This window comes from Oryctolagus cuniculus, chromosome 11, assembly GCF_964237555.1.
Source record: "Oryctolagus cuniculus chromosome 11, mOryCun1.1, whole genome shotgun sequence".
NCBI classification, from domain to species: domain Eukaryota; kingdom Metazoa; phylum Chordata; class Mammalia; order Lagomorpha; family Leporidae; genus Oryctolagus; species Oryctolagus cuniculus.
The window spans coordinates 10,109,655-10,135,825 of NC_091442.1; the positions used below are offsets into that span (position 1 = coordinate 10,109,655).

Consider the following 26,171-nt stretch of genomic DNA (forward strand, 5'->3'; position numbering starts at 1 on the left):
TAGGTGAGTCCGCCAGCCGCCCGTACCCCTGGTTCCAGGGCGAGGATTCAGCCACGAGGAAAGCACCGTGACGGCTCTGGACAGACCTGCCCGGTCCTCCCCAAAGGCAGAGTTGCTGCCACCCACGCAGCCCGGATGGCCCGGCAGGCACTGCGGCCACCTGGAAGCAGAGTGAGCAAGCAGAGGACTGGAAGGGCAAACAGCACCGCGCCGGGTGCCCGGGTGGGATGGGAGACGGCGCCCACCTCCGGTCTAACCACGGGAAGACAGCAGATAAAGCCAAGTCCCGGGCCTTCTGCAAACACCTGATCAGGCCCCCAAGGCCAGGGAAAGCCAGGAGGGTCCAAAAAGCAAGGAGAGACCGCTCTGCCACGCGACATCCTGGGCCAGACCTCGGGCCAGCAGGGCAGAGTGGAGTGGGCAGCCATGTCCCAGGCTGGGCTTCGATTTAAAGATTTTTTAATTTGAAATTCAGAGTGACAGGGAGAGACGCAGAGAGGGGGCAGGGAGGGAGGGAGGGAGGGAGGGGGAGGGAGGGAGGGACGGACATCTTCCATGCTTTGGTTCACTCCCCAAATGGCCACAATGGCGGGGGCTGGGTCAGGGCAGGGCCAAGCACGTGGGCCATCTTCTGCTGCTTTGGCAGGAGCATCAGCAGGCACCTGCATTGGAAATGGAGCAGCAGGGACTTGAACCAGCACTCCAACGTGGGACGCTGGTGTTGCAGCTGGCAGCTTAGCCCGCCGCCCCCAGGCAGGCCCTGTGTGCAGGTGTAGCCACTGGAGGAAGGCACCATGGGACATCAGGGTTGGGGTGAACGGGAGCTCTCTGAATGACCTTTGCCACTGTCCCCCGAAGCAAACATGAGAACGTGGCTTAGAATTGCAAACGGTTGGGTCTGGATCGACAGCGTCTCTCAGTGTCAGCAGCCGTGTAGCTGCGGGCTAAGCCATCACCTGTGACGCCCACAGCCCGCATCTGAGGGCTGGTTTGAGTCCGGCTTCCCACCGGTGCACCCTGGAGCCTGCGGAAGATGACCCAAGCACACGCGTCGGCAGCGGTAGGGCAAGTCCTCGACACCCTCCCCTCCTCCCCAGGCAGGGTTTCCACGGAGAAGCCCGTCCGTGGGCAAGGCTGCAGGAGCAAACACAAAGAGCAGAGAACGCAGGCCGTGGCGAGGTCAGACACCGGGCAGCAGACACAAACCCTCTCCCTCCCCGAGCTTCTAAGAGCAGGAGGAGGGAGGGAGGACCAGGGGTTGGTCTCAGCCACCCCCAGCAGCGAGGGGAGGTGGAGGGGAAGGTGGAGGGCCGCCCCGCCTTGCTGGAGCCCCCAGGAATCAGAACAGGCAGCGCCTGTGGGCGGGGCCAGAAGTCGCTCCTCCAGGGGCTTGATGACGTTCACGCCTGCCCAGAAGGTGGGCTGCAAAGACCCCCGAGCTTCCGCTTGGCCCCACGGTGGGAAAAGTTGAGTTCAATGGGGGCCCCAGGCACAAGAGGGGCAGGAAACCAGCAGATCCGATTCTGGGAGCCCGGAACCGCTTGCTCTTCAGTGCCGCTTTGCAGGCCAGCTTAGAGAACGGAGCCAGGTCGCGACAGGGATCCGCTCCAGGTCTGCCCGCGGCCACCCCGCGCCAACGCCAGAGGCCTGGACACGCACTCTCCTGGGTGCAGCAACGTCAGAGACGCAGAGACCTCCATTCCGGCTGTTTCCCTTAGAAACCCACATTCCTGGCTTCTGCTGGAAGGCAAGACGACCTGGCCACACTGAGCCCTTGTCCCACGTGGCAATCAGCTGCAGTTGGGGACAGCTGCCCTGTTGAGCCACAGTCCCCACCACTCCCTAAGGCCTCCCCACCTGGAGTCCATGGCTACCCAGAGCACTTTTCTTCTCACAGAAGAGGCTGAAGGTGACATTTCCTTCTCATACCCAAGGCGCTCGGCGTGGTGACGTCACAGGACCTGCACTGGCAGGTCTGGGGCCGCGCCCTGAGCAGAGCCAGGGGACGTCAGCCGGCGCCCAGGACTCTCTGAGCCTCTGCCAGCATGAATGCACACCCGGGTTTATAACCTGGGGCTTGGGGGCCCCTTCCCCAGCCTCTGCTCCCACCTCCCCAGAGCTGGTCTCGGAGCCCGGGAGTCTGTGTGGCCGGTGCTGAGGTCACCGCACACCACGCAGCAAAGGTGGCTGCCCAGAGTGATCCAAAGGCCCCAGGAAGGACAGCCAAATGCACTCGACCCAAGAACACACAGCAATGCCAAATGCAACTGCTGGGCACAGGCCAACAGGAAATTGTCTCCATCTATGTGAGTGAGGTAGGAGCCTGCTCCCTGCAGACCGGGAGGTAGGCCCGAGGCCACTGGGGTCTCAGAGGAACCAGACACGCAGTCCCAGGACCGGTGTGCACGGAGCCTGTAAACCCAGCTTCTACGCCCAGCGTCGCGGGCGCTTCAACACCAGCGACGCAGGGGCCGCCACCTGCCGGCCATTGCGTACGCGGCAGGCACCACACTCCGCCATCACCTTCAGCAGAGCATAAATCTCACGCAAGGACGCGCCCAGGTCTTAAGCCGACGGCCTGATGATTTGTACATCCGTTCACGTCTGCGTTAACGGCACGCACGCCAACACATGGGCCCTCCATGGGCCCAGGAGGCCTCAGGCGTCCTCCAGCCATGACCATCCTCCCAGAGCTAAGCACTATCTGATTGGCACCACGTCCCATTAACACTGCTGTTTAAAATGTTGCTAATCAGTGTGTGTGTGTGTGTGTGTGTGTGCTTCAAAGAGACAGAGAGGAATCTTCTATCTGCTGGTTCACCCCCCCAAATGTCCGTAGCAGCCAGGGCTGGGCCAGGCTGAAGCTGGGAGCCAGAAACTCAAATCAGATCTCCCATGCAGTAGCAGAGACCCGGGTCCCTGAGCCATCACCTCCTGCTTCCCAGGGCGGGCATTCGCAGGCATCGAGCCCGGGTTCAAACGCAGGCACTCAACGTGGGATGCGGGCGTCGCAAGGGGTAGCTTGACCTGTAGCTTAACCTGTGTCACAGCACTCGCTCCGCCCTTCCTGTGATGGGTGTGTGTGTGTGTGTGTGTGTGACTGCTCTGACCTCTCACAGATCAATGCCCAGGTACCAGTAAGTGGACAGCCCCACCCAGGGTGCTGGCCCATAGGTCAGACGGGCTGCCCCTCGCGCCCTGCTCTAGCCCACAAAGTAAGTCGCGCTGTCACACTTCTAAGCCGTGGCAGAGTTCTGCTGCAGCCCACAACCAGGACCACCGTCTGCACTCCACAGCGGGGGCAACAGAGGCTCCAGGAGGTGTCGCTGTGCATGCAGGGCCCCGCGGTGGCGGGGTGGGGGGGCAGCATGACAGAGACAGGCAGAACAGGTGCCGGGGTGAGCCATGGATTTCAGGGACGGAGTGTGGGCCAGGACGGGCTGGGGGAGAAGTACATGGGCCAGAAGATCAGGACAGGGGTCAACAGGAAGGGGCTGGCGCCCCCCCGCCTCGCGCCTGAGCTGGCGGCACCTCTGCAGCCGCAGCAGGGAGCAGGCAACAGCGGGACGGCGCTACCCACTCCGTACCAGCCCCAGCCACCCTTGCCTGCATGTCCTAAAGAGGAGGGGAGAGGTGGGCTTCAGGCCTAGTGCTCAAGACACGCGTGTCCCGTGTGGAAGCGCCTGGGTTTCCCATGTGCTCGGGCTCCTAACTCCAGCTCCCTGGGAGGCAGCGGCGCCCCTGGCACGCACGCACACGGGAGCCCTGGACTGAGTTCCAGGCTCAGCCCCAGCCGTCGCCGGCATCTGGGGAGTGAACCAGCAGATGAGACACTTGCTTTGTCTCCCTCCCTCTGCAGGAAACAAAACAAAACAAAATGCTTAACTATTAAAGAGAACAGGAGGTGCCAGGCTGGGGCCACCCGGGCACAGACCACCGGGCAGGCCAAGCCTCACCATCGGGGGCTGAGATGACTTCTCGGATGGCCAAGGACGCCTCCCTCGGGACGGGGTGCGTTCCAGTGACACAGGCTCACCGGGCGGCCTCCTGAGGAAGCCTGCTACCCACAGACTCTTGGACACGGGACCCCGTGGCGTGGCTCTATTCTCCCACTTCCAGCGGGGTCAGAAGCAGAGAGACTTCCTAGTCTCCATCTCCCCCAGAAATATCAGTAGATCTATAGGCAGGACTGGGCCCAGGGCCATCGGCTTGTGACCCCAAATCAGAGTCTCTCTGCAGAAACCATCACCAGGTTTCCAGGCAGCCGCGGGCCCCGGGGCCACACAGAGCTGAAGCCCTGCTGGTCCCCAGGGCTGGGCGGAGCCCACCCTCTGCTTCTCCCAGAGGCTTCCTGCCCCGGTCCTGGTCCTGGCCGATGGAGAGGCTCCTTCCACACGATGCCCACGGAAGCACGGGCTGACACTTGGGCACGAAGGTGTCCCTGGATCACTCCACCTGCCCTCGGCCAACATTCTCCATAGGCCGGCCATGCCCAACCCCCAGCCTCTCTGCCCCAGGGCCATGCTGGTCCCTCCGCTGTTCAGCATCTGCCCGACTCTCTCTGCTCCCCCTTCAGTCCCCAAATCCGTCACCACCTGCTTTGCAAAGCCTCCCCTGTCTCCCAGGCAGGACTGAACACCTCTGCCAGCCAGCTGTGAACCTGACAGCCACTGCTCCCCACACCCATCTCTGCCAGCAGCCTGGGGCTAGGGGGCAGGGTATCCTCGCTCGGGGTCTGATGTGCGGTGATGACAGAGGGCTGGCCAGCTCCGACAGGCCCGCTCCTTCCTGCCTGCGAACTCAAACACAGGCTCCCAAGAGAAAAATACACACAGGCCTCTCAGGAATGTCCCCTGTCCACTGTGCGTCCCCAAGGCCAGCCCAGGCAGGCACGCACAGGTCTACCAGCGGCACAGGGGTCACCCAGTGCCCAGGGGCTGCCTCATCTGCGCCCGGCACAACGGGGTCTGCTCCCATTACTCCCCTGGGCTCTCACAAATGCCACTCAGGCTCCGGACACTGATTCTCAGGGCCCCGAATCTACACCCCAGGGCCCAGCTGGACAGGCGTCCACTCTGGGGAGAGGCAGGGCCTGGTCATGACACAGTGCTCCACCCTCCAGCCTCCAGGCAGAAGCCTTACACCCAGGTTGTCATGCCTTTCATAAGCTTGGGCACTTCTAGAACATTCCATCATTGCTACCAGGGGCTCCCCACCTGGCTGGCAAGAACCCTGGGGACACGAGACCCATAGCAGCTCCGGAGAGGACGCGGGGAGGAGACGCCATTGTGGGGCCTGCAGAGTGGTCTCCCACCTGCTTCCTCCACCAGCCTAGGCCATGGGACCCAACCCGCAGGGCCAGGAGGCGAGGTGGAGAAAGCAGAGGGGCTCAGGAGGGGAACCGACACCCAGCGAGGGCCTGGGCTCCTGGTTCCTCCAGGCGGCAGGGGCCTGGAGCCACTTCCTGGCCGTCTCCATGTTTGCAGCGTGCGGGCTGGCAGCACCAGCCAAGTTATATATAGCCCTCACTTCCCCAGGCAAGGCTCCCCGCGCCGGGCCCGAGACTGCCACCTCGTGGCCGGCTCCTGGCTCCTCTGGGGGAGAGACGGCCCCAAGATGGCCGCCCCAGGAAGCACTTGGGGTGGAGGGAGAGGGAGAGGGAGGGTCCGAGCGTGTGGCCGGCCTCCTGCCGCTGGCCGCTGCCCCATTCCTTCTGGTTGCAACATCACCACCAAGATGGCTTCCCAGGAAACCCGAGCAAGGGGCTCAGGGTGGCCTGGGCCCGACGCCGCGGCGGGGAAACCTCACCATGTCGGCCAGGCTGCAGAACTCCTCCAGCCCCAGGAGCATCGACTCGACGGTGTCCTCCACCTCCTTTGCCTGCAAAACAGCCAGACCCGGAGATCAGCGAGCGTTTCCAGGGAGACAAAGTCCCTTTTTTTTTTTTTCTTGAAGCGAACCAAGTGGTAGGCTTGTGCCCAGCTCCTTCCCAACGCCCCTGCGAAGCCCCCCGGCCCCGTCGGACACAGCGGTAAACTGGCAGCCGCCGTGGTGCCGCCATCGCTCTTTCTAAAGAGCCGAGTAAATACCAACAGGAAGCAACACGGTGACCCTGGTCCCCCTCCCCCACTGCACAGAGGAGGAAGCAGGGGCTCAGAGAGGCCAGGTAACCCGCCCAGGGTCACACAGCGAGCAACGGTCAGAGTCTGCTCTTAGAAACACGGGGCCTGCCCCGAGCAGCCCCGAGAGGGAGAGCAGCGGGGTGCAGGAGGTGAGGCGCAGCCCCTGGTCATGACACGCACTCAGAAGTCTGGTGCTTGGCGGAACTGGGACTGGGTGCCCAGCAGCCTGCTGGGGCCTGGGGACTGTGCCCGCTCAGCCCAGACGCACAGCCCCTGGGGAGGCGGCTCGCTCGAGGCCACCTTCTGTGAGCTAAGCACCCGACACTCGACACTCGGAAGCTCCTGGGGACGATTGAATGGGTGGGTGGCGTGGTCATGGTCACCCCGAGGGCCCGGCTCTGCCACAGCCCGCCCCCGGCAGCCATCAGGAGGTGTGCGCCGGGGGCTGCCAGATCTTTCCACTTGTTAAGAGAAGCCAGACGTTCTCGTTTTATGGGAAACGTCCCAATTCTTAAAGATTGGCACACATTCAAAAAAAATAAAAATTAAAAGAAAACCTTGGGCCAAGCCCCACACCGATGGTACAGGGGCGGGCCAGGCCCAACCCCGCTCTGTTCACGTGCAACAGTCAATCTGAACTGTGCGTCCCCTCCACGGGCTCACTTCCACGACTTCCACGACGCCAGCAGTGGTGGTTGCACTGGCTCCGCCCCCAGCCCCGCCCTCTGCACCTGGAGGCTCCCTCACCCCCCAGGGGGCCCCTGAGGGTCTGTGCTGTCTCCAGCTGCCTCCAGCCCAGCCTCAGGCGCAAGTGAAAAGTGGCGAGAGGCAGCACTCGGCTGTGGCTACTCTGGGCCTCCGCGGGGAGCCCCGGCGGACAGGGGGCGTCAGCAAGGGGAGCCCCCACCCTGCAAAGTCAAATGAAGGTCATGTGTGCGCCAAGGGAGGAAGAGGGAGCCAGGAGGCACTGGGGAGGGAGGAGGAGAGGGGGATGGCGGGAGATGGAAATGGGACTCGGGCGTGGGCCACCAAGACCCCAGACCCACCACACCTGGGAAGGCAAGACCCCCACGGGGCCAGCACGGAACAACCCGGCCCCCGCTGGCTGAGAATCGGATCTCCACCTACACTGCGTGTTCAGATGGCGGCGGGTTCACACCCGACAGTCGCCTCTGCCAGCCCGGAGGCCTGAACCCAGCGGCTGAACGTGTGCATTGTGGGTGGCTCCCCCGTGCCGGGCCCCGTCACACCACCCGGCAGGGCTGTGAGGAAATCAACCGGACACGGCAAGCGTGAGCAACTCGTTCCGCTGAGGGCTGCTCCAGACGCCGGGCTGGGTGTGTCGCCGGCGATGGCTTAGCTCACTTGGCTCCCAACAAGATCCCTCCCCAGGGATGCTATTCGTCCCCCCTCTGTATAGATGGGCAACCGAGGATCAGAGAGGTTTCCTCACTTGTTCAAGGTCACACAGCTCACAGGTTCGGAAGCCAGAACTGGACCCTGCTCTGTAGCTCCAGAGCTAAGGGAGAGGAAGGAGCCCCGTGACCGGTGCTGTCAGTCATGCCCCCCCCCCCCTTCTGCTGCTACCTCGGGCCATGTCTGAGAGCAGGGAGGAGCGAGTCAGCTAAGGCAGGCACAAGTCCCGAAGATTCCCAACCAGCAGGAAGCCACTCAGGCTCAGCCAGCTCCCCCCGCCCAAGTCACTCGTGGGACAATCTTCACTCAAGCCCGTCCCCTTGGTGGCCCCGACAGCGACAGTGGTGGCCCCAGGCTGCGGCCCGCGTGCCCCCTTCTACCAGCCTGACAGCAAAGGAACGTTCCTGCTGCTCTTGGCTGCTCCCTGGGCTTGCAGCGCTCCGCTCGCTCCCGGGGAGGGGGCCGAGGCCTCGCTGGGGGCAGACAGGGCGGGTGGGCACCTTGCAACGTGCGTGACCCACGCCTGTGCCGCCTCCTTCCGCACCCTCTTCTCCCAGAGAGGTGAGCACCTCGAGGGGCTGGTCCCGCCTACCCAGTGACAGGTGCAGAAGACACACTCAGCTCCTGTGCCCGCGGCCTCCACCACGTCCACAAAAGGCCACAGGCGCCACAGTGCCCGGCTCACCTTCCTCACTCCCCACCCCGGTCGACCCTGGGCCCCGCCTTCCAAAGGGCCCCCAAGCCCGACCCCCTCTCGCCCAGTCCCGGCTGGGACTGCTGCAGTAGCCCACTCCAGCTCGCGGGCAGTCTGCCCCTCCGAGGCTCGGGTGCAAAGCAGAGCTCCCGGGCTCAGAATCGCACAGCGCGACCCTGCCCCAACGCAGACGGCGACCGTCAGCAAACGGACGTCCGCGAGCACTGGCAGAACATGACCCTCACGCGGCCGGCGGGGACACAGAATGGCAGATCCTCCGAGAAACACGGAGGTGCCGAGTGACCAAGCTGCACAGCCCAGAGAAGGAACGACACTCGACCTCGCCCACGGCTGCTATCAGCCAGGAAGAGGGAACAGCCCAGCGCTCCCCGAGTGACGGAGAGACCGCGGCACGGCCACGCGGCGGAGCACTGCTTAGGAGCAAGGCCCGGCACCCGCTGCCACATGGCAGTCCCTGCGAACCCACACTGAGGGAGAGGAGCCACGGGAGGCCACGACTCAGGGTCTACTTCCCGGAGACCTGCAGCAGAGGCGCCAGGAGATCCGTGGCTTCCTCCCCGCGGAACTGGGGGAGTGAAGGGGAGTAACTGGTAAGGGCTGCGCGTTGTTATTGGGGTGGCAGGAATATTCTGGAATTAGATCACCGTAATGTTGGCAGGACACAGTGAATATTACTAAGACACGATCAGCTGTATCAACTGTGCACAAATGGTGAATTTCGTGCTATGTAAATTATAGCTCAAAGACGTCCACTGCCTGGGGCTCCCACCTCGGCGAGCACCTGCCGCCCCCGGCCCTGCACAACCTGAACCCTGCGCCTCCTCCCTGCCCTCAGGGCTGCACTGTGCCCTCCACCGAGCAGGCGCAGCCTCGTCCCAGGGCCTCTGCGCCTGCTGCTCCCTTTCCTGACACAGGACGCCTGCACTTCCTGCTGTCTGCTCCATCCTTCCGTGGCAAGGCCTTCTCCCTGTTCCCAGCTCACGGCCCCGATGTGTTTTTCTCTCTAGCATTTACCACCTAACACGCTAAGTCTTTCTGTCTCGTGTCGTCTTCCTCCATGAGAAGGAAGGTGCTGGAGGACACAGGTCTGGGGCTCATCATCTGTCCGTTCCCGTAGCCTAGAACAGTGCCTGGCACACAGCAGGTGCTTCTGTTTCCAAAGACGGCGTCCCTTGCCCTTCGGCAACACGACTCTGCCTCTGTGCCACAGCCATCTCCACCCCCGCACCTGGGCTGGCCTGCGGCCCACACAACGTGGCAGAAGCAGATGCTGTGGTCTGTGTCCCCCAGGTCACCTGTTAGAAACTTAACCCTGCCGGTGCTGCGGCTCAATAGGCTAATCCTCCGCCTTGCGGCGCCAGCACACCGGGTTCTAGTCCCGGTCGGGGCGCCGGATTCTATCCAGGTTGCCCCTCTTCCAGGCCAGCTCTCTGCTGTGGCCAGGGAGTGCAGTGGAGGATGGCCCAGGTGCTTGGGCCCTGCACCCATGGGAGACCAGGAGAAGCACCTGGCTCCTGCCATCGGATCTGTCCGGTGCGCCGGCCGCGGTGGCCACTGGAGGGTGAACCAACGGCAAAAGGAAGACCTTTCTCTCTCTCTCTCTCACTGTCCACTCTGCCTGTCCAAAAAAAAAAAGAAAAAAAGAAAAAAAAAGAAACTTAACCCTAAGTGCACGCCGAGGGGGCCGCTGTCCTCAGCAATGGTGTCCTGCTGTGGCCGGGCCCTGGCGCTCACCCTCCTGCAGGCCCCCTCACCTGCAGACGGTCTCGCCGTGTCATGGCACCACGAGACAACCTTGATCTTGAACCTGCCAGCCTCCAGCTGCACGCGCCTCATCAGGGTCTGCGTGTGAGGAACAGACGCACAGCTAAGACGGCCGGGCTCCAACACTGCCCGCTCCGCGCTCCACGACGCTCACAGCTCCCCTGGGCGGCGACACTGCAGAGGCGCCTACGGAGGACTGGATGCACGGCCCGCAGCCAGCACCCACGCAGGTGCCGGGCAAGGCCAGGCTGGCACTCAGCCCACCAGTGCCACCAGCTTCCAGGCTGATGGTGAACGCGCTCGGAGCTTCTTACCCAGCTGTGGGCGACGGGCGCGGCACCGGTGCACCCAGGCACATTCGCTGCAGTAACCAAGACGCGGGGAGAGGCAGCAGCCGGGTGCTCCCGGCGGCGTCACAGCCTGAGCGGGGCGCCAGGCGTCCCTGAGGCCCCCTCCTTGCACGTCAGGCTTCTGCAACCACCGCTGTGCTTGTCTGCCCATCTGAAAGCTGGGGGATCTCGTCCTCTGTCACTCTGCCTGTGAGTGAGTGAGTGAGATCCAGGGGTGGGCGCGGCACCGTGATGCAGCGGGTTAAGCTGCTGCCTGCAACACTGGCGCCCCTTATCGGACACCAGTCCAAATCCTGGCTGCTCTGCTTCCGCTCCAGCTCCCTGCTATGCACCTGGGATGGCAGTAAAAGATGGCCCTGCACCCTTGTGGGAGACCCGGATGGAGGTCCTGGCTTCGGCCTGGTCCAGCCCTGGCCGCGTGGACATTTCGGAAGTGATCGCTCCCTCCTGTCTCTCCAACTCTCTCCATCACTCTGCTTTCAAGTAAATAAACCTTCAAAAAGGGAAGGAGGCGAGCTGGGACTGAGCTGCCCCACGCAACACCTGGCTGTCACCTGACCCCACCTGGGTCTCCAAACTCACACACATAGAGGCCAGGCAGCACACGCATGCTGGACAGCAGGCCACGCTTAAGAACCTCCCCTGTGGGGCTGGCGCTGTGGCGTAGTGGGTAAAGCCGCCAACTGCAGCACCGGCACCCCAGTTGGGCACCTAATCCCGGCTGCTCCTCTTCCTATCCAGCTCTCTGCTGTGGCCTGGCTCCTGGGTTCGGATCGGCGCAGCCCTGGCTGTTGCGGCTATTTGGGGAGTGACCCAGCGGACAGAAGAACACTCTCTCTCTCTCTCTCTCTCTCACTCTCTCACTCTCTCTCACTCTCTCACTCTCTCTCTCTCTCACTCTCTCTCTCTCTCACTCTCTCTCACTCTCACTCTCTCACTCTCTCTCACTCTCTCACTCTCTCTCACTCTCTCTCCTCTCTCACTATCTCTCTCACTCTCACCCTCACTCTCACTCTCACTCTCTCTCTCACTCTCTCTCTCTCCTCTCTCACTCTCTCTCACCCTCACTCTCTCTCACTCTTTTTCACTCTCTCTCACTGCCTCTCTCACTCTTTCACTCTCTCACTCTAACTCTCTCTCTCACTCTATCACTATCTCACTCTCTCCTCTCTCTCCTCTCTCATTCTCACTCTCTCTCACTGCCTCTCTCTCACTTTCTCTCACTGCCTCTCTCACTCTCTCTCTCACTATCTCTCTCTCACTCTCACTCTCTCCTCTCTCATTCTCTCTCTCACTGCCTCTCTCACTCTCTCTCTCTCACTGCCTCTATCACTCTCTCTCACTCTCACTCTGTCTCTCTCTCTCACCGCCTCTCTCTCTTTCACTCTCTCACTCTCACTCTCTGTCTCACCCTCTCACTCACTCTCTCACTCTCTCACTGCCTCTCTCACTCTCTCTCACTTTCTCTTTCTCACTGCTTCTCTCTCTCACTGCCTCTCTCACACTTTCACTCTCTCACTCTCTCTCACTCTCTCACTCTCTCTCTCTCACTGCCTCTCACTCTCTCTCACTCTCCCTCTCTCACTGCCTCCCTCTCTCTCACTTTCTCTCACTTTCTCTTTCTCACTGCTTCTCTCTCCTCTCACTCTCACTCTCTCACACACTCTCTCTCTCACTCACTCACTCTGACTCTCACACTGCCTCTCACTCTCACTTTCTCTATTTTCTCTCTCTCATTTTCTCTCTCTCTCATTTTTTCTCTCTCACACTCACTCTCTCTCACTGCCTCTCTCACTCTCTCTCTCTCTCTCTCACTCACTCTCACTCTCTCACTCACTCTCTCTCTCTCTCACTCTCTCCTCTCTCATTCTCTCTCTCTCCTCTCTCATTCTCTCTCTCACTCTCTCACTCTCTCACTCTCTCTCTCACTCTCCTCTCTCTCTCACTCTCACTCTCTCTCTCACTCTCTCTCTATCTCTCTCTCTCATTCTCTCTCTCACTCTCTCCCTCTCACTGCCTCTCTCTCTCTCTCACTGCCTCTTCTCTCACTCTCTCTCACTTTCTCTCACTGCTTCTCTCTCACTGCCTCTCTCACTCTCTCTCACTCTCTCTCTCTCCTCTCTCACTATCTCTCTCACTCTCTCTCACTCTCTCTCTCTCACCCTCACTCTCTCTCACTTTCTCTCCTCTCTCTCTCACTCTCTCTCTCTCTCACTCTCTCACTGTCTCTCCTCTCTCTCACACTCTCTCACTGCCTATTTCTCTCTCTCACTCTCTCTCACTCTCTCTCTCACTCTCTCACTCTCACTCTCACACTCTCACTCTCTCTCCTCTCTCCTCTCTCTCTCACTGCCTCTCAAATAGAAAGAAGAAAGTCTCCTGCAAGCTCCTATTTCCAGCTCCCACTTCAATGGAGGTGCTTCTCTAACTCTGCGACAAACAGCGGCACTAGTGGCGTGATAACGGCAGCTGGTACTGGGCTCCAGGTCAGGGAAACAAGAGAGGGGTGGGGAGTACGCAGACGGGAGACCCCATCCCCATCTAGAGAGGGCATCTGCGGCTCGCCCCAGCTTGTGCAGGTGGGAATGGGCCGCACCTGCCTCCTCCAAGACAAACGGTGACTCAGATTCGAAGCCTCCCAGTCTGCACACGCTCCAATCAGCCTGGAAAACGGAAAACCAGGAAGATGGCCGAGTAAACCGGCACGTGGGTGGGGCACTCTGCACCCCTGGGCAATCAGTGTCCTTTTCTGATAAGCTGATTTGTATTCATCTGAAAGGCAGAGTGACAAGGAGGGAAAGCGAGAGCTGCTGGTTCAGTCCCCAAAATGCCACAGCAGCCGGGGCTCCACCCGGGTCTCCCCATCAGTGGTACAAGCTCAAGCACCTGGGCCACCACCCGCTGTCTCCCAGGACGCGTCAGCAGGGAGCTGGCTGGGAAGTGGGCGGACGCAGGCACTGCAAGCTGTGGCTTAGCTCCCTGTGCCTCAGCGCCCACCCTCATCGGTCTTTGAAACACAAACGTGGGGCTGGCAGACGGCCCAGGAGCTCAGACATCACTCGGGACACCCACATCCCTGCTGGAGAGCCTGGGTTCAAGTCCCGGCTCTTCCACGTCCAATCCCGCTTCCTGCTGGGAGGGAGCAGGTAACGGCTTGAGTCTTTGGGTCCCTGCCACGGATGTGGGAGACCCAGGTGGAGCTCCAGACTTCAGCCCAACCCAGCCGTGGCTGTTGTAGGTGGGAGATGTGTGTCTCCCTCTGCCTTTTAACAAACAAACAAGACACCAACAAGGATGAGCTATCCAGAGAAGGCGAATCCAGAGCGAGCAGCACATTAGCAGGGCCGGGCGAGGGAGGGAGGGGTGAGGGTTTCTTTGGGGACAAGGAGACGGCTGGAAGAGCCAGTGTGGTGGTGGTAGCTGCAGGGAGCGGTTTCACCCGCGGCGGCATCTGCGTGTGGACTGCGTCTTGGTGGTGCTGTCTACACACACGCAGATGCCACAGCACCTCCTTGGGAGCCACAGCCCCGCTTGGCCCGGCAGGAAAAGCAGCCCCAGTGCCGCGCTCAGGAGGAAAGAGCAGGGCTGCGGCGGGAGGAGCCAGGTGCAGCAGCGAGGGGCTCCTGGGAGCAACCACACCCGCTTCCCTGCCAGGCCTCCAAGGCGGGCAGAATTCCCAGCCCAGTGTCACACAGAGCCTTGACCTTGAGGCGCGAGTGTCCAGAAAGGGCTGACCCTGACCCCCATGAGAAGTAGTCTGGCACCAGGGGCCAATGCTGAGAAAGGACACGCCCTTAGGGACCCAGTGGGTCCCCTCCTCGGGACAAAGCCTCTCCATCAATGTCAAGGCAAAAGCAGACGCGGAGACGCTGATGTCCGTCCGCACACTTGGTGGCAGCAAAGGACTCCTCGCGACCTCAGTGTCCACCCACAGAGGAACGGTGACCTCGATTACAATTCAGACAACGAAACTCCGTCCGGCTGCTAAAAATAATCGGGCCGCTCTCTGCCCGATTGAGACCTCCGGGACACAGGGAGTGGAAACAGCAGGGCACACGAGCGGCGAGGACAGGCAGGGAGTTGGGAAGAACCTGTCGTCCTGGAAGGGGACACAGAGGTGAAGGACGGAGGCCTCGAGAGGGGAGCCGGGACAGCACCAGGCACCCGCGCCCCGCGGCCACCGGGCCCGTGCGTTTGTCACAGGTGCACGCTTTTCAGAAGTGTCAAAACTGTCGCAAACGAAGCCAATTCCAATGACTTCCACAGCACCTCCGGTCAGGCTCCACTCCCTGAAGTCAGATCAGGAGCTCCGGGGGCTCCCGGGGCCTCGGGTTCAGCAATCGAGTTTTGCAAACCAGAAACTGGAGTGCAAGATTGGCCTGGCGCATGCACGTGGTCAGGGTGGACGCCAGGCTGTGCAGCACGAGACGGTCCCAGGCGAGCAACAGTTCCCAACCCGCAGCCCAGACGGAGGGCGAGGCGCCTCTCCTCCCAGTGCCTGGCACGGCCCCTGTTCCGGGCACACCTGGACAGTGAAAAAGCGAACGCTCAAAGCGGGCGCTCCCACAGCTCTCAGGCACCCGGCCCTAGGCCAAGTGTTTCCCGTGGATCATCTCACCCAGCCCTCAGAGTTGGCCAGCAGACCCAGCCCGGAGAGAGGCACGGAGCACAGGACCAGATCCACACCCAGGCCCGCGTCCCCGCCTCCTACTCCTGCTGGGCCGGGCGGAGCCTCGGGCACTCACACACCTGTCAGGGTGCTTCCTCAGCTGACGCACCTGGCACTGACCGCACAGCGGCAGGCAGACAGGCGGGGCCCCTGCCCTCCTGGGGTTGGCGCCGGCAGCGGGGCACTCAGACACGGGCAGGACCCACATCTACTGATCCAAACCTGGGACCCCAGCCACGTCCAGGCCACAGTGGCCATGCAGCCCCCAGCAGACTCGCCCGAGGTCCTGATCCGCAGCCCAGCACCTGCTCCCACCACTTCACCAGCCACACTGGGCCCCTCTCCAGCTCCAAACCCTCAGGAGCCTCATGGAGCTTAATTTAAAAAATTACTTGAAAGGCAGAAAAGGGGGGGGATTTTCCATTTGATGGTTTACCCCCCACATGTCCATAACAACCAGGACTGATCCAGATCAAAGCCAAGAGTCTGAAACTCAATCTAGGGGCGGTGCTGTGGCACAGCGGGTAAAGCCGCTGCCTACGGTGCCGGCATCCCATCTGGGCACAGGTTCGAGTCCCGGTTGCCCTGTTTCCCATCCAGCTCTCTGCTATGGCCTGGGGAGTAGTAGAAGATAACCCAAGCGATTGGGCCCCTGCACCTGCGTGGGAGACTGGAAGAAGCTCCTGGCTCCTGGCTCTGGATTGGCCCAGTTCTGGCCATTGCAGCTACTTGGGGAGTGAACCAGTGGATGGAGGATCTGTCTCCCACCCACCCCCAACTCTGCCTTTCAAATAAATATATCTTTTAAAAAAAAGAATGGGCTGGCACTGTGGCTTAGCAGGTAAAGCCACCACCTGCAGTGCCAGCATCCCATATGGGCACCGGTTGGAGTCCTAGCTGTTCCTCTTCCGATCCAGCTCTCTGCTGTGGCCTGGGGAAGCAGTGGAAGATGGCCCAGGTGCTTGAGCCCCTGCACCTGCATGATGGGAGACCCAGAGGGAGCTTCTGGTTTCTAGCTCAGATAGCCAGCCCCAGCTCCAGCCATTGCAGCCTTTCAAATAAATAAATAAATAAATCTTGAAGAGGGAGGAGGAGGAGGAGGAGGAGGAGGAGGAGGAGGAGGAGGAGGAGAAAGAAAGAAAGAGAGAGAGAGAGAGAGAGAGAGAGAGAGAGAGAGAAAGGGAAGAAAAGGAAGAAAAGAAAGGAAAGAAAGAAAAAGAAACTCAACCCAGGTCTCCCATGCAGGTGGCAGGGACCCAGTTCCTTGAGCCGTCACCGCGGCCTCCCAGGGTGCACACTGGCAGGAAGCTGGAACAGGAAGCCACGCTGAAACTTGAAGGCAGGCGCTCTAACACGGGACAAGGGCGGCCCGTGCGGGGTCTGAGCTGCTGTGCCGATCCTCCACCCCAGGGAGCTTTCACGGCCCCACATCCTCTGGGCAACTTTCACTTTGCGCCGGAGGCGAGGCCCGTGAGTTGCTAAGTGCCTTGTTGAAATAGTGTTTCCCTTTTATCTTAAAAAAAAAAAAAATTCCCAATGCCACCATTGCACCTACATCAATTAAACCCGGGGTCCCTGGGTGGGGGCCAGGACGCAGGAAGAAGCCCAGGTGACGTCCGCCCTGCCCCCAGAGCTCTCTGCCTGGCCACACCCCGTCCGCCCGCAGGACGGCTTCGATTTCATCTCCTGTGCACCGATGCATGAACACACACACGGCTGGCACTCACAGAAGGCGGGGGGGCACACACACCAGCAGGTCCTCGTGTTTCCCACGCAGCCTGCACCTGTCCCGTGGGCCGCTCTCACGGTGGCCATCAGGGTCCCGCAGGTCAGAGGCACCAGCCTTGCTGATGGCTCCGGGTGCAGCTCCCAGCTGAGGCCGTCAGCCTGGCAACTTTGGCCCGAGCATCAGGTGACCAAAGCCAGCACGGCCCAGGAGACAGTCATCAGAGCCCCAAGGGCCCTGGGCGCCCCCCTGGGCTGACAACTCACTTCCTTTGGATGAAGCCCGACCCTCTCCAAGCCACTGCCTCGCTGGCTCCTCACACCCCCGAAGGCTCTGGGTCAGGGGCCCAGGTCAGCTCCATCCCCGTCCACCCCCTCTGGCCTCCCGGATGTGGTCCAGCGCAGCAGCCAGGAGCCTGAGTCCGGCCCCTCCCTTCCCCTGCTCACAGCCAGCTCCGCCTCTCATGGCTTTGACCCATGACCCCGGAAGAGAACCTGGACTCCTCCTGGGGCCCTCCTGACCCCTTCCCTGACAGCTCCACCCCCTCGAGCCTCCCACGTCTCGGCCCGGCTAGTCCTCCCCACTCCCTCCCCTGGTGTCTCCTGCACAGCCCTGTGCACCGTGGAGTTAGGGTCATCTCCCGGTACCAGGGTCTCAGGACCCCTAGCAGATGCTCAGGACATGGGGCGTATTCGCGTGCACCCCAGTACAGCCTCCTGTCTGCTCCAAGTCTCCCCCAAGGGACTCGATGCCCAGTGTAAGGCGAGTGCTATGCGAATCACTACCATGGCGCAGTTTAAAACTCTAGGATTTTTACTGTATTACAATTCACTTTTTTTGTGTATTTTGTTTCAATAGTTTCAAGCTGTGGTCGGAGTCCTCGGACGTGGAACCCTCAGGCATGGAGAACCAACTCTGCCCTGCCCTGCTGCCCAGCACAACCCTGGTCCTTGCAGCCGGGGCCCCGCCTGCCTCGCGGGCCCTCAGGTGCCCAGCACAGGACAGGGCAGCCCGAGAACTCGCGGAACCAGCGGATACGGACTCGCCCAGCGCCCCCACACATGCTGAGCCACCGCCCAAACCCGAATGCCCGCAGGGGCCCAGCGGTCCCAGGGTGGGGCACGTGCCAGCCTCTCCACGGTGGGGCCGGGTCGGACACCACAGGACAGTCCCGGCTCCCCCGGATGCTTCCTGAAACTCGAGACCATCCGTGGCTAAGCCACGTCTTCCTCTTTTTGTCCAGAGACATGGTCTGGAGAAACAATTTCCTTTCTTCTCATCCTGACCACAGAAAATCACAACTTCCAGCACAGGGTGAATGCTCACTGTTGCTGGCTTATGTGTGAGACAATAGGGAAGACTGGGGACTGTGGCAAACAGGGCCACAGCCATGGAATATGGACCTAGCATTACCAATTTTTTAAAAAAATATACAAGAGTCTCACATTTTCCCAAGAAAAATCTGTTTTCGAAACCCTGCCCATCAGACACGCTCTGGCCAGCATCTGCAGGCAGGAGCTGAGCGGGTGTGGCCGGGAGGCCCGGAGCTGCCCCAGCTCTGCTCACTCAAGAGAAAGCAACCAGCCCCGGCCCCGCCCGCGGGCCACCCCTGTCCCAGGTTCCAGCTCAAGAACCAATCGATCGAACGGGATTCTGGAGGAGCCGGGTCAGGAATGCCCCGTGGGTGGCCACACAGGGGGCTTGAGCTCCAGGCCCTGTGAAGTCACAGGACAGCTCTGTCCCTGCCATCAGTCACAAAGCAGCTTCCGGGACGTCCCCTGAGACTGCCCCGGAAGAGGAACTGAGAGCGAGAGCGAGAGGGAAAATTGGTCAGACAGAAACAGAGGCACTGGAAATAGGAACCCACCTGCCAGCCAGCCCGCCCCGGCGCACAGCCCTCCAGCAGGGCTGCGGCCCGGGGACCTGGCACGGCTTCCGGCCCCCACACTGGTCACGTCCACCGTGCTCCCCTTCTCCCAGCCGAGAACTCTTCTCTCTACCCGCAAGGACACCCCAGGGCCTTTGCAAGGGCTTCTCCCCCCGCCTGGAATATCGTCTCCTCCGCAGGCCAACTCTTAGTCATGCTTCCGGGCTCCCCTGAAAATGACACTGCCTCAGGGAAGCCCTCCGTGCTCACACCTGGACAGGACCACTCAGCTCCAGGCACACACACCGGTGCCCCGTGCTGGGTGCTCCCTGGCACTACTGCAACCTAGAGGCTGCCTGTCGTCTGCCGATGCCACGAGGGCAGGGGGCTGTGTGTCACTGAGTCCCCAGCTGGGCCCTGCACACACAGGGGACTCAAGGAGTTGCATGCAGCAGGTGCCAGGACAGCCCGGAGCTGGGCTCGGCTGCCCCACCGGAAGGCAAAGGGGGCCTGGGAGAAGGCCTGGGCTTTTCCTGCTCCTCTGCCCGCCCGGGACAGCTCGGGCTGGAGACTGCGAACAAGTCCCGCGCTGAGTAGCGGCCACAGCTGAGCGCTCTGACACAGCGCATTTCTCCTGCTCACCAGCCTCCAGCAAGGGTGCGAGGGGTTTGCCGCATGGGGAGCTGCGCCCCGAGGAACCGACGTGAACGCACGCAGTCCCCAGCACGGAGGAAAGGCAGCCGGGGTGGAGCCGCGGGGCACAGCGACTTCTCTCAGCTGAGCTCCACGGCCAGGAGGAGAGACTCACTCGGGATGCTTCCATCAGCGGAAAAGCACACACGTCCCACCCCCCAGCCCGGGGACCCTCGGCACGCGTGGGGGTGCAGCGTCCCCCCGTGTGGGAAGGCGAGCGGCCCGAGCCCCTTGCGAATGGTCTGTGGGTCACAGTGCACCTGTGCGACCTCACACTGACCTGGGTGCCTCCCATCCTGCGCACGGCCACGGCACAGCGGCACAATCCGTGAACAGGACGGTGCGTGCCGGCACGGCGTGGGTGCAGGAAACAGGGCGACTGTGAGCTCCTCCTGGGCCCCCAGGAAGCCAAAGGATGGGCAATGAGGCTGTCCAGGACACACAGAGGCCAGCAGCCCCACGGGACTACGCAGCTCTGCGCGTGTGGCCGGGGCAGCTCAAGACCCAACGCCTGGCTTGGAAAACGGCACAGAGACAAGCGGCGGAAATGCACCTCACGTCCACGTCCGACCCACGCTGAACTGTCGTAGGTGCACTGTCACCTGGGATGCCCTGGCATCAGTTTCACCTGTCCCTTGTTCATAGGATTCCCAAACCACTTACAACTCCATAACTCAGGGGCCTTGTGTGGAGCCGCGGGTCGAGCCGCCGCCTGCAGTGCCGGCATCCCATATGGCCGCTGGTTCGAGTCCCGACTGCTCCACTTCCAATCCAGCTCCCTGCTAATGCGTCTGGGAAAGCAGTGGGTGAGGGCCCAAGTGCTTGGGCCCCTGCACCCGCGTGGGAGACCCAGAGGGAATTCCAGGCTCCTGGCTTTGGCCTGGCCCCGGCCCCAGCCCTTAGGGAGTGAACCAGCAGAGAGATCTGTCTGTTTCTCTTTCTCTCTCCCTCTCTCTCTCTCTCTGCCTTTCAAATCTGTTTAAAACATTAAGATGTAAGTCACATTTGTGGCTCACTTTCTGTTTCTGCAGGATGCTTCTTACAGATGGGCGCGGGGCCCTCCGGTCTCAACGAAGCTGTCACACACAGACCACAGGATCCACCCTCTTAAAGGGCACAGGCCACGGCTTCCCGCCCACTCACAAAGTTGCGCCAACACCGCCGCGTCTGATCCCAGAGCGTTTTCATCACCAGGAAAAGCGGCCCCGCGCTCCATCACGGCCCCCCCCCCCAACCCCGGACAGCCTCGGGCGGGGGCTCCGGGCCGCAGAGTCAAGCGAGGGGCTCCGAGGGGCTCCGGAACCGGGCGCCGGCCGCAGGGTGCTCTCTCCTGACCTCCGGCCCTTCCCCACCGCTCTTGCGATTGCAAACGAAATTGTGTTGCTTAGAAAAAGCCGCGCGTGAACTTGGGGGAGGAACCCCCCGCCTCGCACCCTCCCCAGCCTGCTGGGAGGGAAGGGGCTGGTGCCGCGGCGACTTTGTGTTGTGTGTTTTTAAAATAGAAAGCGCAGGCAGAAGCGAGCTGTCGTCTTCCTCCTAGCAACCGCAGCCGACGGCGACCTCGGGGCTCCCGGCACCACGCAGCCGGCGGCCGCTGCGACTCCGGGCCCCGCTCGGGGGACAGGGGCCGCGGCGTGCTCCCAGCCCAAGGCCCAGCCAGGCTGGCTCAGCGCGGCAGCTCGGAGCGCGCCGCGGCCCGGCGTCTCGGCGGATGCCGGGGGGCCCGAGTGAGGATGGCAGGGAGTCCGGGCCTCCGGTGGCCCGCGGAGGGGGCAGGGGACGCGCGGCGCATCTCTGGGTGGCGCCAGGCAGCCACCGCTCCCGAAAGGAGGGGATGCTGCCGGGGAGCCCAGGGTCGCCCAACTCGAGACCCCCGCCCCCACCTCCACGCCCGCGTCCCCTACCTCTGCCCCGGGCTCGGGGGTCAGGAAGAGCGCGAGCTCGCGCGCCCCGCTGCGCACGGGCTCCGGCGGCTCGGCGTCCAGGAGCAGCATCAGGAGGGCGGCGGGGTCTGGCCGGCGGGGGCTGTCCGGGAGCCCGTGCCCGCTCTCGGGCCGCAGAACCCCGCCCCCGGCCCGCTGCATGCCCCGCTGCCGGCCGGCGGAGGCGGGGCAGGTGCGCGCCCGGCCGCGGCCGCCGCGAGTCCGCGAGCGCCGGGCCGAGCGGGCAGCGCCACCCAGTGGCTCGCGGCTCGCACTGCGCCTGTCCCCGCACCACCTGGTCAACCTGAGGCTCGCGGGCCGGATTGCAGATTGCAGTCACCTGGGGCTCTTTCAAAAACTCTGCAAACCCGGGCCAGACCCTGTCTCTGGGGTTGAGATCCGAGGGTCGTGTGTCTAGGAAGCTCGCCAGGTGATCCCAACATACGGCTCGATTTGAGACCCTCGGTGTAGACCACCGCTTTCCAAAAAGATCGGATAGAAGGGTCTCCACCCAGAGCTGCACATTAGAGCCCCAAGGAGCTTCTAAAAGCCCGGAAAGCGGGCCTCACGCCGGGCGCGTCACATCAGAATCCCTGCAGGTAGGGTTTGGGCACCTGCAGCTTTTAATCCCCAGGTGACTCCAACGGGCATGCAGGATAGAGACGCTGGCCGAGCTGCCCCGCCCTCACGCTCCGGACCGACCTCCTTCAGCCACTGGAGCCAGGTGGAAAGTCCTGGGGATTAGGGAAGCTGGCTGTGTCCATCCCCCCCCCCCCGCAACTTTTAAAATCACCCCCCACCAACAACAAGGAATTCTTAAGCGCACTGAAGTTGAACTCCCCATGCCCTAGGGGCGGTCTTAACCCACAGTCCCCCTCCCTGGCCCCCCAGCAACACTAACAAGGAAAACACCCAAATGCTAAATCGATACAGGAACGTCTAGGGGTTTGCCTTTTTTCCTAAGATGACTTCTTTATAATGGTAGATTTGCTTTAAAAGCCAGCTAGTCTTAGGATCACAAATTAATACATCGGATCTCCCCCTCCGCCCTTTAAATGTGAAATTATATCGCATCTGGCAAGCCCATCTGAATCCCCGCCTTCCTGGGGTACTCCCCCACCCCCGCACAAGTCCCACCTGCGAATCGACGCCTCGCTGCTTTCTCCACGGCCCCACACAAACATTCACAGCTCCAGGTTGGAACCATTTTCTGGAAAATTCTTGCCCATTTGCCAATTGGTCTCAGGGTTTTACAGGTGCGCACCGAGGCCACCCTTGGTTGGCCCTGCATCCTGGCCGTGACTTTCCAGGGCAGGAGCTGCCCGTGCGTCACGCACGCGCCCGCGAGCCCCGCCCAGACCCTCACCCCTGCCCGCAGGCTGGGGGCCGCCTCCAGGAGGGCCTCAGGGGGGCCCAGTCTTCTGAACACTGCGGATTCCCGCGAAGAAGCCTCGGGGCCGCATGCGGAGGGGCAGGGCGCGCGGCCGTCCACGCAGCTCGAACAGCCGCGCAGCGCACTGCGGGGTGAAAGAACACGGGCTCGCGGGGAGGCGCGCGCCCACTCGGGGTGGGCGAGAGGAGAGTGTGGAGGGCAACGGAGGGGTTCGGTTGGTGGTGGCTGTGGAATTCACGCAGTAGCCCTTTTGAATGCTCCGGGTGACTCCGGTAGCCCTGGTTACGGGGGCGGGCGCAGGGTCTGGGGAGGGGTCTCCTCCGTGGCCAGCGTGCCAGCGAGGGCTCGGGCCGAGCTGCAGGCCTGAGGCGCCAGCCCTGTTCTGTGTGCGCGACTTAGAGTGCAGATGCCTGGGCCCTGCCGCCAACTCCCTGAACGGGGCCCGCAGGCTCACAAGCCCCGCGAGGCGGAGCAGAGCCCCGAGCCAGGGCTGCCCGGGCTGCGGGCCTCGCCGGCGATCCGGGGCAGGCGGACAAGCGGTTCTAAACAAAGGCTACCGGATCTGCAAGCCTTCCCCCCCAGGCTCTCGGGGGTGCTGGCTCCCGCCCCAGAGCCCTGCCCCCAGGAGGTTCCGGCGCTGGGTCCCGGCCCTGGGGGAGGCCCTGGGCCAGGCGGCCAGCCCGAGGCCTGGAATGCAGCCCTGCCAGGCCGCACCCTGCCCAAACCAGTTTGAACCAGCTGCGAGGATGGCGCCGTGGCGCGTCCCCGCGAGCTCCCTCTGGCGCCCAAGCAGGGCTGCAGCGCCCGCCTCCGGCTCTGCGGGCCGCAGCTCGGTCCAGGCGAGGGGCCGGGGCTGGGGGAGCCGCGAGGGTAGCAGCGCCACGCCCCAGCAGCCCCCACGCAGCCTGGTTTCGCCTCCAGCCACCCCAGGTTGCCTATCTGCGGCTTTTCAAAGCCAGCTCTGCCAAGCCCTCGAGACTCTAGGCCAGCCATGGCTCCCACACTTGGTTGCACGCTGGAAACTTCCAGAAGATATGCCCAGCCTCCACCCCAGTCACTGGCCTCACTGGTCAGGAGTGTGGCCTTGGCTCTGGGAGCTGTAAGACCCCCAGCCCAGCCCAGCCTTGCCCCAAGGCCTCTGCGGCCATGGCCGTGGCTGATGCACGATGCCCCCAGCCCTGTGCAAAGACCCTTCTGCGCTGTCCACTGCCTCCCCCAAAGCACATTCCAGCCGTCTCCCCTCCTCATTCTCCTGCGGCTCCCCAGTGCCCTCTAAATGAGGTTCAGAAGCCACGCCCCCGACCCACCTTTCTGGCCCCACTGTCCAGCAGAAGCCACGCCCAGGGTGAGAACCCAGGGAGCAGGGCGAGGGGGGGTGCAGCACTTGGGGCACACAGGTGGGGGCTCTGCCGTCCTGGGGCAGCCTGTGGGCCTAGCAGGTGCTCAGTAAACCCACACCGGCCACGGGGCTTTCGTGCCTGCTCCTCACCAGGGAAACAATCCAGACGGAGCCCAGCTTCATCGCGTAGCGCAAGCCAGGTTTTTCAAAACCCTTTTCTGTGGCACAGTTTTCAAACCCAAGTGACAACAGGAAGCAGCCAGGACAATTCTCGATTCTCGCGGGAACTTGATGGGTTTCTCGCCACCCACTCTGCTTTGCACAGTGAGGCCCCCGCAAGCCAGAACTCTGCAGGCAGGGGGCCGAGGGGCCGAGGGGCATCGGCTCTGCCGGGGTCAGCCTTGAGCTGCAGAGCTGCGGTCACCCGGCTCTGGAGGAGCGAGAGGGGAGCCCTGGGTGGGGGGAGGCAGTGTCTCCTGCCCGCAACTGACATGTGTGTCTCTGCTTCTCTCCCCTGCTTCCCGCTGAACCCGGCCTCTCAGCACTACAGGCCCTTCCCCTTGCCAAACCCCCTGGGGCACCAGCCGTGTCCAAAATGGGAACCCTTGGGGGGTGGGGGCTGCTGGCACAACTTGGGACACAGCTCTGTGGCCCGCGGGGGCGGGGCAGCATCCTCTGGCCCCGCCCCAGTTGCGCAGGGGAGCAGGTGAGAATGTACCTGTGTGAGTCAAGGCCCTGTACCCCCAGCCAGGTGAGCTCAGGAGGCTCGTGGTTCTAGGGGTGGCCGCGAAGGAGCTGTGGGCTGGTCTTCCAGTTTTACCGCTGCACAGACAGCCCTGTGGCTGGCCCAGGCCCACAAACATACCTGTGAAGTGGAGATGTTGACCTTGAACCCAGAGGCCCCGTTCCATGGCACCGAGTGGGTCAGAACGTGTCAGAAAACAGTTCCACAGCCTAGGGGAGACCGCGTGCTGTAGACCGAGGCGCTGGACACCTGGTTGTCCCGGGGCGGGAACTCGGGGGCCGGCGGCAGGGGGCCAGGGCCCTTCCTGGATGTAGGAAGTATAGCGCCACCCACTGGCAGGGTGTGGTCAGTGCGTGGTGAGGCGCCGCAGGCCGGGAGCAGCACTGTGAATGGTAGGTCTCACGTAGGCGACGCTGTCCTGTGTGAGCCCTGCAGCTCCAGCCCCAGCAAGCAGAAGGCTGGGAGGGGTCTCTGGGTGTAACCACGGCCAAAAGCAAATGCACTGGAATTTAGCAGGGCGATGACAACAAAAGTTCTTAATGCATTGTCTTCAAAATACATCTGTGTGAAAGGCAGAGAGAGGGAGAGAGAGAGCACCCATGCACTGGTTCACTCCCCAGATGGGTGCCATGGCCAGGGCCGAGCCAGGCCAAAGGCAGGATTCTGGAACTCCATCAGGTTCTCCATGGGGGTGGCAGGGGTCCAAGCACTGGGCCATCTTCCACTGCCTTCCCAGGCGCAGCAGCAGGGAGCTGGATCGGAAGCAGAGCAGCCGAGACTCAAACCGGCACTCACATGGGATGCCAGCATCACAGGGGACTTAACCCACTAGCCGGGACCCTGGCCCGAGTGCATTTTCCTTAATAAGGATATTGGGAGACCTTGCTTTCAACAGTTCACGCAAACAGGGGATTTTAATATTTACTTTATTATTATTGTTATTTGAAAGGGAGTGAGATTTTCCATCCATTGGGTCACCCCCCAAACGCCAGCAACAGCCAGTGCTGGGCCACAGCCAGGAGCTGGAGACTCCATCGAGGTCTCCTGTGTGGGTGGCAGGGACCCAAGCCCTTGAGCCCTCCGCTGTTGTCTCCCAGGGTGTGCATACCCAGGAAGCCGGCGTTGCACCCAGGCCCTCCAACACGGCGGGTCTCGGACAACGCCCGCTCCCACGCAGGCTCTTTAAAAATCGCCCTGGCGTGCAACTGAAGGTAATGAGATACACCTGCTGAGAAGCCGGAACTGCGCATTCACCTGTGGGCAGACACGTGTGACACACGTGTCCCCTGGCACGGGGTGGTCCCTTCTGGGCACGGAGGGTGGGAAGGGGGCTTTGGGAGTGGCTCCTGCACAGGGTCGGTCAGGCCCGGGCTCCACCTGCGAGCTGTGTGACCTGGGGGGAGTGACTTCACCTCCCTGTGCCTGGGGCGGATCGGAGCCTACAGGAGTC

General features: G+C 62.3%; 1 protein-coding gene and 1 long non-coding RNA gene across 5 annotated transcripts in view; both read right to left on the bottom strand.

Moving 5' to 3' along the window:
* Positions 1 to 21,455, bottom strand: part of BCAS4 (breast carcinoma amplified sequence 4) — a 57,607-nt gene extending 36,152 nt beyond the window's left edge. For 2 of the 4 annotated variants that reach the window (XM_017338647.3, XM_070051690.1), the window contains exons 1-2: positions 21,227 to 21,455; positions 5,809 to 5,880 (exon numbers count right to left, since the gene is read on the bottom strand). In XM_017338647.3, the coding sequence (XP_017194136.2) occupies positions 5,809 to 5,880; positions 21,227 to 21,406 (252 nt within the window). In that variant the 5' untranslated portion in view covers positions 21,407 to 21,455. The remainder of the gene's footprint in view (positions 1 to 5,808; positions 5,881 to 21,226) is intronic. The other 2 variants (XM_002722695.5, XM_008250433.4) reach the window with 2 other exon arrangements.
* Positions 1 to 26,171, bottom strand: part of LOC127487350 (uncharacterized) — a 1,183,652-nt gene that overhangs the window by 850,583 nt on the left and 306,898 nt on the right. The window lies entirely within an intron of this gene.